Below are 13,066 nucleotides of genomic sequence, written 5' to 3'. Positions count from 1 at the left end.
TTCTTCATCTTCTGAATGCTAATCTGGATCTGAGGAAATCGTATCAATGGAATGTGAATTCGAGATAGAGAGAGGGCACTGAGTTCTGAATGAGAGAACGAGAGGTTGTGAAGTGTTGAATTAAAATGAATGAATGAATGAGGATCATGAATGAGTGAGGATGAATGAATTTATAGGAAATGAGTTAACTGGTTCTGTTAGTTCTATTAACTCAATGAATATGGAATTGGTTAAAGGTTAAAACAATGTTAATTTACTTAGTTAGGTTAGTTAGACTTGTGAAATCTGTTAGAGTTAAGTGTTAACTGAAACTGAGTTTTGCTGTTAGAAATGTTAACTGATTTCGAGTTCAATGTTATTTCTAATTTTCTATTAGTGGAGTGAAAATGCAGTTAACATGGTTAGATGATGTTGGTTAGTGTAGGTTAATTTGAGTTAGTGAAAATGATTTATTAGATAATGTTAGTTGGTTAGATGGAAGTGCAAATGAAATGGCAGTTCAAAACTCCGCTGCTCGATTTTTGCAATGCCCTACTATGTGATGTTGAGATGTTAACTGCTATGGTTGCTGCATACCATTCATATATGAATGGTATGCAGTTAATTTAAGTTGCAATGCCATGACTGTTTTTGTATATGTGGATGTGATGTTGCAGGATGCTATGGTCATGAATGTGGCATGTTGATGATGATAGACAAAGGTTGCAAGGTCTTTTGGCTGAAAATGTAGGGCATTGCAAAGCTTGTTGCTGCATATTTCAAAGGGTTTTTGTTGGACTGTATGGCAAGTCGAGTTTCAAGGTTTGTGAGCAAGCCAGTGATGATTTGATGCAAAGCTGACTATGCGTGTTGCCGCAGGATGTGCTCATGTCATGGTTTGCTCATGCCATGGTAAGTTTGCAAATGGTGTTAATTGATGTATCATGCGCATTGTTGCTATGTTTGCATTGCTTGGTTGTATGATTGGATGACTGCTAATTTTGAGTGCAGGAATGTTTTGTGGTATGGTGGCAAGGCTTTTGGTTTGTCATGGTTGCAAGGCTTGGCAAGAACACAAGGTGACCAAGGCAAAGCATGGCATGACCAAAATGGATGCAAAATGGAGTTTCTTGCTCATGAAGCAAATGTGATAATGGAAACCCATGGAATCATGCATGAATAAAGATGTAATGAGTATTAGAATTTTAGGGGTGAGAATATAATAATTTACTTTGGTCAATTGGTTGACCAAAAAGTAAAAAGTTGACCAAAAGCCAACTTTTGTAAAAATACATTTTTTTTATATTTCATAATGAACATTGTATATGCTAATTTATGAATGAATGGCCATTTTTTGGATGGAATGATCTATGATTGAATGTAAACAAATTTGATTTCAAAATGATTTTTTCCTAAGAACCCAAGTTTAAACCATGATTAGAAGCAAATGAATCATTCACCTTTAAAACACTTGAATCATAAGGATCATGAATGCATGAGTTAAATGAACTACAACAAATGGACTAGGGGCACATGATGAATCAATCCTTAATGGACCTACTATGAACCATGAACCATAATGGGACAATGAAAACAATGGACCAAAAGATCATGACCCAATGTGTTCATGAATAATGAACCAATGACCATGGACCTATGAACTTGAAAGCACCATGGACCTAGAATTAATGGGCTAGGGATGGCCAAATAGAATGCATATGACATGGATGCTTGAACAAGGATTTGGATAAGATGAATCTCCAAGCATGTAGATATGTAGGTCAAATGACAAACTCGATGAATGATTCCTATAATCAAATAACTCATTTGATGATTGATGATGCATGATATGATGATCAAGAACCTCCTTCCAATGAATTAGGGTTTCAGTCAATCACAAGATCAAAAGTCAAACCAACATGGCACACAAGTACCAAGGCTCCCTTATTAAGGTCTCATGATGCACATCATCTAATCAAGATCTTCAAACCAAGCACAAAGGCTCAAATATCAACTTTCCAACACATGGGCCCAAGACTAGGGTTTGGTGATCAAGTTAATGCATATAAGGTCAATCACAAGATCTGAAGTCAAAATCAAGAATTAGGGTTTTGGTGCACATATGAAAACCATGTTGTGATATCCATGAACCAAAGTTCCAAAGGACAAGAAATTAGGGTTTCACCCCCTTTGATTCCATATGATGAGCAATATCACAATCTTAGGGCTTGATCCACAAGCAAACCCTAGATTTCATAACCACAAACTTTGAGTATATGATGATTATTAGAAAGTGCTAATATGAATGAATGATGCACATACATGAGGCATGAATGAATGTAGATGAATCTCAAGCCATTGGTTAGATGAAAAATAAAAAAAAGGAGGGACAATTTTAGGGTATGACAAGAAGAAATGAAGGAAAAACAAGGAAAGATGAAGGAAGCATTGAAGATGGAACGAGAGCGTTCAAAAATGTTTCAAGAGTTTTTTTTCTCACAAATGAACCGAACTTCAAGAGCAATGAATGGATATGGCAGGGTTGGCGGGTTCTCAGCACTTGTTGGACAATGAGTAATGGGAGAGTATGAAGTAGAAGACAAGAGTGACGAGGATAACTCAGATTGATTCTATGATATAATTGTTGAATATTTTAAATTTTAAATTTTAATTTTAAAATTTATTTTTGAAGTATTATTATTTATGTTTCAATATTATTTTTTCTAATTATAAAAAAGAAATTAATGCCCAAAATTTAAATCCATAAAATATATTTATCATTATTATATTTTAATTTTAATTTTAAAAAGTCACACAACTTGTCAAAATAAAGGTCAAATCACCCCTCAATTTAACTATCTATTTTTGGGACTTGACATACTGCCATATGTACAACTTTGTCAAGGATTACTCCGGCAAAATGGATCATATCACTTGCCCACCTTTTATTCATGTTTTTGAGGGATTTTGCTTAAGATAAAGTTATCAAGGATTATATGTACTCTTTCTGTGTCTTATAATGCCTGATCAAGTTGATGATTTCATATATTAAAAAAGATAATGATATTTTTATTATTCTAAATGAAACCAATCAAGTAACTGAAAACTTACACAAACTACACAATCTGTGAATAAGATCAGAATGATACAACCATGTGAAAAGATATAAATTTACATATTGCAGCTCTTTGATGAATAAAACTAAACATAACATTAATTTAATCTTAAAAGTAAACATGTAATCATTCAAAAGCCCATAGATTTTCGCGACGAACTTCCTCCTCTTCCTCTGGAGTGTAGTCATTCTTAATGTTAAAAGTCTTGCGAATCTGCTCTGGTGTCTTACCATCAATCATGGCCGCAACAGTCTTGCATGTAAGATCCAACAGACTCTTGATGTCTAAGTAGTTTGCAGCCAATATGAGATCAAAGAGGGTATCCTGATCAACCTTCACAAAGTCAGCATCCCAGGTCTTGATATCATTCTCGTCAACCCGTCTTTCATCAGAATTCGCTGCTGCTTCGACGTGTTTCTTGCAGTACTCAATCACCTTCGCCAAAACCCTGCTGGTTACATTTGGGAGAGGGATTCCGGTGTCATCAGCACAATCATCCTCAATCATATGCTTGATGGTTTGTGATTCCAACGCCACTTCCTGGTCAATCTCAAAAATCTCACCATCAGAACTCTTGAGATTGATCTTCTTTGTTGATGCCATTGACGTTGATGTTGATGCCATGATTGAATTTTGATTTCTTTGCTTTTTCGAAAAGTTAAAACCCTAACCCTAAAACCTTATGAAGCTAGAGAATAGAGAGTGAGGCGAGTGTGGAAAAACAAAGGATCTGAGTAGTATTTATAGGGAAAACAGAAGGTTCAATCGTAGTTAACAAGTTTTGTTTATGAATTTGATTTGATTTGATTTTTGAATCAAAAAGTTTTATTTTTTTCAAAATAAAAGATTTGCCATCCCGAAGATATTGGTTTTATTGTTACATTGTTAATAGTTAATAAATAAATCAAAATATACTAAAAAATATCTAAAAAGTAATGAGCAAGTTTTTTTGATAACTTTTAATAAAATTCATATACATTATTAAATAATTAGTTTTATTTTAAAGAAATAATTTACACAATATACGATAGATATGTCATATACAAATATATTATATATTATATGTAAATAATAAAACTACCATTGCCCAAAAAAAGTAATTAAAAAAATAAAATAATTAATATTAATATTTAATAAAAATATATAATAATTTTAATTTTAATTATTTTAATTTAATGTCATTTTTTATCTGAATTATTTTTAATTTTATTTTTATACTTAAATTATTATGTTATAGAAATAATAATTAATTTTTTTTCTTATATCTTATTAATTTCTCATTTCTTGATGTATAATCAAATAATGGATTGGGATAAGATATAATATATTATTATATATATATATATATATATAATATATATATATATATAAAGTCTTACACTAAATCTCATTCGTTAATATAAATAAATAAATAGTCTATTTTTTTCCACTTCACTTTATATGATCGTTTGATTCAATTTTATTAACGGTTGAGATTTGATGTAAGTCTTTTAAACTTTTTTATATATATATATATATATATGAAGAGAATTGAAAAATAATATAGATATGATATAGTTATCATATGTCTTATCTTTTATACTTGTCAAATAAGCGAAAAAAAATGTTATCTCACGATAAAATTATAAATTTAATTTTTTTTTAAGTATGAACCCCAAGATCATCTATCATTAATTTTTTAAAATATATTTTAAATATATTTTTTTTGTTAGATTGTAAAACATAACTATTTAATTAATTTTTTATGAATAAAATCAAAAATAAAAATACATCATTAATTAGTGACATTCCAATTATTCCAACAATCATATGTAAATATTTGTTAATAAAATAAAATATGATAAATTTTAATTAAATTTTTTTAAATATAAACTTAAATTGAAAGAAAAGATTATACTAAAACTAAACATTTTAGTGTTAATTAATTCGGTTCTTGGAACCATTACTATTTTTTTTTTCTGTATATTCGAAATTATTCTGAAAGACACTTTAGTCATTAGGCGTGATGAAATGCATGACATGCCATGCATATGATGCAAACTGAAGTAAAGTCACATGTATAAAAGTTCTAACATGGTTAGACAAAATTGGGGTATGACAGTAAATAATAAAATTAAAAACTATAAATTAAGATTTTTATATAAAATAAACATATCATAATATTAGTTTTTGGACAGGAATATTCTGAATTAAAACCCTTTTGTCTTTACAAGTTGTGTTTGAGAGACTATGGAATAAAATATCCTATCCGCATGTGGGGATCAATCTTTGGGATCTCACTTCATCTCTTTTTGGTGGAAAGGAATGTTCCTCCTTGGATCTAAAAACGATGATCCTCCTAATTTGTTTGTCGTTGGGTTTGTTAAGAAGGTTGAGACATATTTTCATACATCTTTTTGAAATGATCCTTGAATATGGAGTATACCTCTTAGGACTAGGTTTTAGAGACTCTTCGCCATCTCCCAGAGATAGGATGACATTGAGAGTGAAATTGGTAAGTGGATAGATCAAAGGATTTCTCGGGACCTTGGTTAGAGGAGAATGTTCTTCACCCATGAGGATCTATGGTCTATGACTTTTTCTCAGTCTTGTAAGAGTTTCAATATAGTGAGCAAAATGATAGCTAAGTGTGGAGACATATTAGAGATGGCTTGTTCTTGGTGGCATCGCCTTATCAAATCTAAGTTGGCCTTTTCCCTCTACCTGGGGATACTCTATCTAGGAAGAATCTATTGCTTCCCCTTATTTGGGATATTTGGTCTCCCTCACTACGCCAAAAATGACTTTTAACAGCGCATCTTAGACAGCGTTTTTAAAAGAAAGCGCTGTCTAAGGTTAAAATTAAAATAAAACACGAAAAATGTTCCAAAAACATAATGAAAGCGCTGTCTAAGGGGGGGTCTTAGACAGCGCTTTCTAAAAGCGCTGTCTAAGACCCCCCCTTAGACAGCGCTTTTAGAAAGCGCTTTTAAATATAGACCTTAGTCAGCGCTTTTGATAAAGTGCTGTCTAAAGTCTTTAAATTAAAAAAAAAATTAAAACCAAAAGCGCTGTCTAAAGTCTTTATTCCCTCCATGTCACGAAAAAAAAGTTATTCCCTCCCAAATCCTAAAAATCCTACATTCTTCTCCCAAACCCTCAATCAGAGCTTGCTTCTCTTTCTCCCAAATCCACTCCCCCTTCTTCCAACCCTCAATCAGAGCTTGTTTATCCTGTGTGAAAGATTCTTCCCCTAAACCCTAACCCTTTCCCCCATTATATGTATGATTCTTATCCTGTGTGGTTTTTCACTACTGATTGGATCCGTGCAGGCTCGCTTCATAAACATGCTTCCTTCGAACTCTTGGTCTTCATCGATTCTATTCGATTCAGTTTCGTTTTTGAGGAAAATTGAGAGAAAACAAGAGTTTCAATCAAGTATACAACAAGAAAACAAAGAAGAAAATGATTCGTTACGTGAATCTCGTCTTCCTTGTGTTCTCAGCAACTTTGATTTCTTACGGCTTCGCATTCACCAATCCATTTGACGGTAACTATTTCTTTTTTTCCATAGATTTGCGTTTGGATAGTTAGTTGCTTTCAAAATAGATATGGTGTGTGCATGCAAAATCAACTGAAATATAGCTTTGCTTCATGATTTCTAAATTGCAATCGGTTGCAGTTGTTCAGTAAACCTTGATATTGTGGAAATGCAGAAAAATACGGCCGAAATTGCAGAGGATTTCTAAAACTTTTTATTGTGGTTGCAATTCAGAACTAGGTTTTGCGATATCTTTGAGTTAAATCCACTTTCAAGATGACATTGAAGAACAATATTCTATTAGGATTATTTAGATATGTAGCACCGACACGTCTAAAAAAATGTGTGTTTGTTTCAGTGTGTGCAAAATCGACACTGATACTTGTTATTATGTTTAATTTATTTATCTTTTCAAATTACTATTGACATCGACGTGTCAGTGTCGTGTTTCCGGTGTCCGTGCTAATGTAGGCAAGCAAGTAGCTGATTTTGTCAGTAATGCTAAATTGATATAGAGATAAATTGAAGATGTGGTTGATTTAGAAAATTCATGTATTTATGAGGGTTAGATTTGAACCTGAGAAAAACAAAAAAATTCCATGCTTCACTTCAAATTAAATTGAACTAATTTTGTTATAGATCACACTTGAAGCATATATATCATTTTTATGCTCTAACTAAACTAAATATTATTTGCAATTCTTTTATAAACAGTTACAGCCCTCCAGGATCTATACAGGAGCTTAAACAACCCTCAAGGGCTACACGGATGGAACGGTGGTGATCCTTGTGAGGAGTATTGGACAGGAGTAGCTTGTTCTGACTCCTCAGTTATACATCTGTAAATGCACATATTCTACTGATAATCAAGATTTTAAATAGTGATCGTAAATGATATACCACTTCAAATGCACCTAGGCTCTAACTATACTATATCACTTCAAAAATTATGATTTTTTCTGGTTAGATAATATCACTATCCCCCATAATGCAACTAAGAAACCTTATACTTGCCCTGTCGGTCCTCCTGCAGCAAAATTCAAGGATTGAACCTTACCGGATATCTTGGATCCTCGCTGTATAATCTACAAAATTTGAAGATATTGTAAGTCGTTTTATGTTTGAAGCTCTTATCGGGATGGTTGGTTTACTATATTGTCAAAATATGATTTACTTCCCATTCTGATTGGTTAACTTTAATTCCGTTCTGGTTTTTTAGTGATATCAGTTCCAACAGCATAATGGGTGAAATACCATACGAATTACCTCCAAATGCCACACATATGTAAGCCTACTTTTCTGATGATTTCGATTTTACCGGAAGCTATAGCAGTGAGTTTTTTCTGATGATCCTTCTTTATGGCAGAAACATGGCTTGCAACTATTTGAGCCAAAATATCCCTCATTCATTATCAAACATGAAAAAACTAAGACATCTGTGAGTTACATTCATATTGATTTGATTCCAAGCTTGAAAGGGGAGCTGCTTCAAATTTTCTTATCACATTTGAGTATGATATAATTATTGAATTTTGAAAATGGCAGTGAAATTAACACTTTTTTGTCTTGCAGGAATTTAAGCCACAATTTCTTGTATGGACCAATTGGCAATGTGTTCACTGGCTTAGATAATCTCAAGGAAATGTATGTTTTCTTCACTTGAGTCTTTTGCTTTTAGAATTTCAATGCTAATAAATGAAAGACTTCACCAATGATTAAGCTATGTTAGGCACTTAACCTAAACCATTTCCACAGAATTGTGTTTTCTGTGCATTGCCAATTTTTTGAATTTTCCGAATAGGTAAGAGCAAAAAATGAAGCCAATCTAAACCTTCACAATTTTTAATCAGTCATAATGGAAAGAGTAGTATGTGTTTATATATTATGCCATAATATATAAAACATGGCGAAATCCAGATAGCACAAACATAATCATCCCTTTTTGTTGGAAATGCATTGGATAGTTTAGACTTGAGAAGCAAGAAAAGGATGCTAATTTGGAAAAGAAAATAAATGATCTGTCACCTTGTGGGTACTTCTGATGCTGTTGCTTCTGCTGAGAAACTTATCAATGAAGTCCTTGCTGAGGTTTGTTTTAAATTTTCTCTAATTATGTTGTGGAATCACTGTAACTTTGGCCTGTTAGTGAAATATCACTGGTTAGAGTTGTTTTCAACTGATTTTGTAAATGCAATGTGAAATGTTTAATGATAAATTTGCTTAAATTATATTGGAATTAGTGCGCTCTGTATCCTGCCAGGGAAAATTCACTGATAAGAGTGGTTTTGAATTGACTTTCTATTTGTAATATGGTGTGTTTTCTGGTTAATTTGCTCTAGTGAGGTTTGAATGACTGCAACTGTAACCTGCTAGTGAAATATTGCTGACAGTATTTGTTTTGAACTGATTTTGTAACTTTAGTATGATTGTTTTGTGCTGAATTTGTTAAAATGATCTTCAAAGTCAAATGGCCTTAACTGTAACCTGTTAGTGAAGCGTCATTGACGATGGTTGTTTTCTACTGATTTTTAACTGTAATAATCTGGGGGAAATGTAACCATTAACATCACTGATAAGAGTTGCTTCTTTACTAGGCTGAAGCCGGGGCTTCTGCCGGTGGTGGTACTAGACGGATGGCTGCACAATCTGGGGGTGATGAATTTTCGATGCAAATCCCAAACAATAAGGTGTGCAAAGTTGCCCGAAATATGTACACCCATGTACTTTCTACAGTGTTTTGTTTATAGTTGATTTGGTTTCTTAGGTCGGCCTTATAATTGGTAAAGGAGGAGAAACAATTAAGAGTATGCAAGCTTCTACTGGAGCACGGATTCAGGTTATCTCTTGTTCTTTGTTTTCTCTGCTTCTTTTGTTATATATTTTCAAAATCATAATTATGTTTGAAGTTGGATGGTGTTAAGGTTAACAGCTGACTGCCCAAACTCTCATGTCTCAAGACTTGGATTTTCCATTGTTAGTAACTTTTGACAACTAATGCCTTATAATTGAACAGATTACTTTTAATGTTAAACACCAATTGCGAATGGAAGATCGAATTTGGATCCAACTCCAATCCGGCTCAGAATTCCGGTGCGGTGGATTTTCAGAGAATCGCAGGTATTAGCTTCTCTTCCTCTTGTTGTGTCACTCGTTATGTATCTTATTCTTCTCAACTGTGATTGCGATTCTTCTTCTTCTTCAACTCTTCTGAACTGTGTTATGGAATTGCAGAGTCATCACTGCGGTGGTTACGTGGCGAAGTGGTCACGCGAGAGGGAAGTGAAGTGAGCTTCTCAGAGATGAACTGTGAAGAATGAGCTCTAATCTTTGAGCAAAAAGCAACCGATTCTGAATATGAGGGTAGAGAGCTTGAGAGTGAAGAGTGAAGATTGAAGGTGAGGAATGAAAAAACTAGAAAAGCTTCTGATTGCACTGTTATATACATGGTATTCTCAACCAAATCGGGCAACGGATCGGGCAGGTTAGTTATGTTAGGGCAGGTTGTTAGGATTTTTGTTAAAACTCTGTTAGTTGCAAGTTAATTTTATATGTGAATTGATTTTCTATTAATTATTTCCATCAGTTAAAATAGTTGTATTGCTTGCAGGGATAAGTCAAAATTGGACCTTAGCTTGCAGTTCAGCTGGATTTGCACGTTACTTCTATGAAGGTTTGTTGTGGTTGGAAGTTCTGCTGTTAAAATGTTAGTTTGTTTTGTTAGTTACAAGTCTGTCAAATCAATTTAAAATTAGTTAGGTTAAGTTAGAGAACTAGTTAGTCATGGTTATTATGAAATTAGAAAAAAAAACTTAACTGTTAGTCAAAGTCCTGCTGTTAGTTATTTCCCATTTTTTGACTCTGTTAGTTTTATTTATAATCGATTGCTTTGAAATTATGTTACTACAAAAGGTTAGATTGATGTTAGTAAATCTGTTAGCAAGTTGATGGTGAGATCTGTCATGGCCTATTAGTATCAGAAACATTATTAGTGAAGGCCAAGACCATGACCAAACACTTGCCTGATTATTTGATGTAGAACTTACTTGCTGAAACTTTCCGCTATGCTAATGATTGTCTTGGTGCATGACTTGTCATTGGGCATGAGCGCCGGGAGCTGTTACCGCAGCAAGTTGTATCAGTTAAGTTGTTATGACTAATTTTGGGAATCTGCTAACGACTCGTTTTAGACAGCACTAGCTAGTGTGTTTTGAGTTGCTCACTTGCCAACAACTTAATAATTGTAATGGATTTGAAGTTAATTGAGAATTTTGCCACCGATACTTAGTAAAACTCGATTAAAATGTCGTTTACGATGGTTATAACATACTGCTATGTTGTTAAAAAGCTGTTTGAATGGTTTGAATTGTGAGTTGTTTAGAAAACCATGTTAATAACTTGAAGTAGGGTTAGTGACGGTATTACATGATTATGTTAGATTCAGTTATATTGGTTAATGTTAACTTACAACATTCGTTCTGTTGTGATAATTATGCAGGATGTACTACCTTGGTTTCGAACTGATTTCACAATTTGCATCTGTACCGAATTGGGGTGGGCTGCCACGGTTAATTCTTGCACTTTTGGTAATTTTTTATTAGCGAGTTTCAATGATGTCTATGTGTAATTATTAGGATTTAATTAAGGGTATACTTATTTTCCTGTGGAATGCTAACTGTGGCGTTGTTATGTATGTTCTAAAACTTTTGATTTGTGCCGTTTCTGACTTGTGGAAAATTCATGGATGAATATATGACAATTCTGCTTCATGAATGAATGAAGAATTTCTTCTGTGAAACTGGAATTTTGTGAATGAGTGAATCTTTAAAAATTGGAATGGATGAAGAAAATTGCTTTTGTGAAACTGGAATTTCGTTTATATATCCTTCAAAATCTGTTACAATGCTCATAAAATTAATGCTAAACTTATATGAAATGCAATGGTTAGTTACAAATCAAAATGTTAGTTTCAATTTGGACTTGAGTGGATGTGTAACTTAATTTGGCTTTGTTTTGTTATATTGGTTAGTTTTGTGAATTATGAATATAATGTTATCGTGGACTTGTATAATGGTATGTTGTTATGACAATTGGTCTATTCCGTTTCTGGTATGAATTAAGAACTTCTGTTATAGTTTGCAAGGTGGTATGAACTTTTGTCCTGGCCTTTTCTGTTAGTTGCAATTCCGAAAGTGGTTTTTAAACTGTTATTGAAACGTGCAGGTTGATATTCATTCTGAACCTGTTTATTACACACTTATGCATGTTATGCTTGGATTACGGAAAGCCCACATCCTGTTGAAAGGGGCAACAGTAGTATATAGCAAAAATAAAGATGCGGAGAAGTTGTTTTTTATACCGTTTAATACCGGGTTAGCATTTCATTCTAAATTCATCTATTATAATTATTTTCCAAGTTACCATCTAACATTTGCCTAATCATTACAGTGGACATTGGTTGTTGCTCGCAATCAATCCTATCCGAGAAATTGTGTATTATCTTGACTCGTTAGGAAATGATTGGACAACATACCCGGATATGAAGGTCCTAATTGACACGTAAGTGAGAATGTTCAAAATTTTTCTTAGTTTATGTGAATTGTTCTAATTGCTTCATTTTTATTTTATTACCGTCCTACAAGCTTTTCGGGCCCAACGAGATATCCAAACCTCAAGGAGGGGCGCCAACTCCATTACATGGATTAAAGTGGCGGTATATTTTTAATTACCACATTTTTTATTATATTAGTGATGACACTTGATAAAACTTAGGATTTATAATCCATATTTTTTTTTCATATGTAGTGTCCTCAGCAACGTAATCAAATAGATTGCGGGTATTTCATGTTGAGGTTTATGCGAGATACTCTTGCTTTGGGCCGATTAAAGATTCCCACCGATGTATGTATTTCTAACTTATGAGTTATTTTTATATTTACACATATCTCATATAATTAAATAGTTGGAATTAATTCAAAATATGTTATATTATTATGTAGTACTTTGATGAATTCAAGTGTGCATTTTATACAAAGGATCAAGTGGACGAAATCAAAGAGGAGTGGTGTCAATTCATGATAAAGCTCAATGTTTGTTCATAAATTTCTGTAATTAATGTGTACATTTGTAGTATATGTTATGACTTGTAAATGTGTACATAAATTTGTATATATTTTGATACATTTAAGGCAAAATTGGTTTGAATTGGTATATATATATATTTGTTAGCCAAAAATTGGTAGAAAAAAGGCCAAAATGGCATATATAAAATGTGATAATTGTCTGTCAAAATCTGGTTGAAAACAGGTAGAAATTCTGGTTTATAAACCTGGAAAAAATGTGGTTTAAAACAAAAGCTTCAAAAATTTTCGTATACCTTAGACAGCGCTTTTGTAAAAAGCGCTGTCTAAGGGGGGGCTTAGACAGCGCTTTTTGAAAAGCGCTGTCTAAGGTA

General features: G+C 33.0%; 3 protein-coding genes across 4 annotated transcripts; 2 read left to right on the top strand and 1 right to left on the bottom strand.

The window, feature by feature from the left end:
* Positions 1-3,001: 3,001 nt before the first annotated feature.
* LOC127102973 (SKP1-like protein 1A) lies at positions 3,002-3,794 on the bottom strand. The gene has a single exon (XM_051040280.1). The coding sequence runs from the start codon at positions 3,717-3,719 to the stop codon at positions 3,222-3,224; it is 498 nt and encodes a 165-aa protein (XP_050896237.1). The 5' UTR covers positions 3,720-3,794; the 3' UTR covers positions 3,002-3,221.
* Positions 3,795-6,177: 2,383 nt separating this feature from the next.
* Positions 6,178-8,420, top strand: LOC127104804 (protein STRUBBELIG-RECEPTOR FAMILY 2-like). Its single transcript, XM_051041957.1, has 7 exons — positions 6,178-6,624; positions 7,330-7,456; positions 7,649-7,720; positions 7,835-7,900; positions 7,982-8,053; positions 8,188-8,259; positions 8,417-8,420. The coding sequence occupies exons 1-7, from the start codon at positions 6,540-6,542 to the stop codon at positions 8,418-8,420; spliced, it is 498 nt and encodes a 165-aa protein (XP_050897914.1). The 5' UTR covers positions 6,178-6,539.
* A 1,475-nt stretch (positions 8,421-9,895) lies between these two features.
* On the top strand, positions 9,896-12,811 carry LOC127107585 (uncharacterized). Of its 2 annotated transcripts, none has more exons than XM_051044878.1 (8): positions 9,896-10,010; positions 10,223-10,285; positions 11,111-11,198; positions 11,836-11,984; positions 12,061-12,171; positions 12,244-12,325; positions 12,418-12,513; positions 12,612-12,811. In XM_051044878.1, the coding sequence occupies exons 3-8, from the start codon at positions 11,112-11,114 to the stop codon at positions 12,711-12,713; spliced, it is 627 nt and encodes a 208-aa protein (XP_050900835.1). In that variant the 5' UTR covers positions 9,896-10,010; positions 10,223-10,285; position 11,111; the 3' UTR covers positions 12,714-12,811. The 2 variants fall into 2 exon arrangements, with proteins under 2 accessions (XP_050900835.1, XP_050900834.1); XM_051044877.1 differs by having other exon boundaries at positions 9,896-10,096.
* Positions 12,812-13,066: the final 255 nt, after the last annotated feature.

The sequence above is a fragment of the Lathyrus oleraceus genome, chromosome 7, assembly GCF_024323335.1.
Source record: "Lathyrus oleraceus cultivar Zhongwan6 chromosome 7, CAAS_Psat_ZW6_1.0, whole genome shotgun sequence".
Lineage (NCBI taxonomy): Eukaryota > Viridiplantae > Streptophyta > Magnoliopsida > Fabales > Fabaceae > Lathyrus > Lathyrus oleraceus.
This window is presented reverse-complemented; position numbering and strand designations above follow the sequence as displayed.

What these genes read in the sequence shown, in the direction of transcription:
- LOC127102973 (XM_051040280.1), bottom strand. Translation starts at nt 3,719, where the DNA reads ATGGCATCAACATCAACGTCAATGGCATCAACAAAGAAGATCAATCTC.
- LOC127104804 (XM_051041957.1), top strand. Translation starts at nt 6,540, where the DNA reads ATGATTCGTTACGTGAATCTCGTCTTCCTTGTGTTCTCAGCAACTTTG. An exon ending in ATTCACCAATCCATTTGACG is followed by an intron (nt 6,625 to 7,329) that starts GTAACTATTTCT and finishes TTTTATAAACAG; the next exon opens with TTACAGCCCTCCAGGATCTA. An exon ending in ATGAAAAAACTAAGACATCT is followed by an intron (nt 8,054 to 8,187) that starts GTGAGTTACATT and finishes TTTGTCTTGCAG; the next exon opens with GAATTTAAGCCACAATTTCT.
- LOC127107585 (XM_051044878.1), top strand. Translation starts at nt 11,112, where the DNA reads ATGTACTACCTTGGTTTCGAACTGATTTCACAATTTGCATCTGTACCG. An exon ending in ATGAAGGTCCTAATTGACAC is followed by an intron (nt 12,172 to 12,243) that starts GTAAGTGAGAAT and finishes TTATTTTATTAC; the next exon opens with CGTCCTACAAGCTTTTCGGG. An exon ending in TTACATGGATTAAAGTGGCG is followed by an intron (nt 12,326 to 12,417) that starts GTATATTTTTAA and finishes TTTCATATGTAG; the next exon opens with TGTCCTCAGCAACGTAATCA.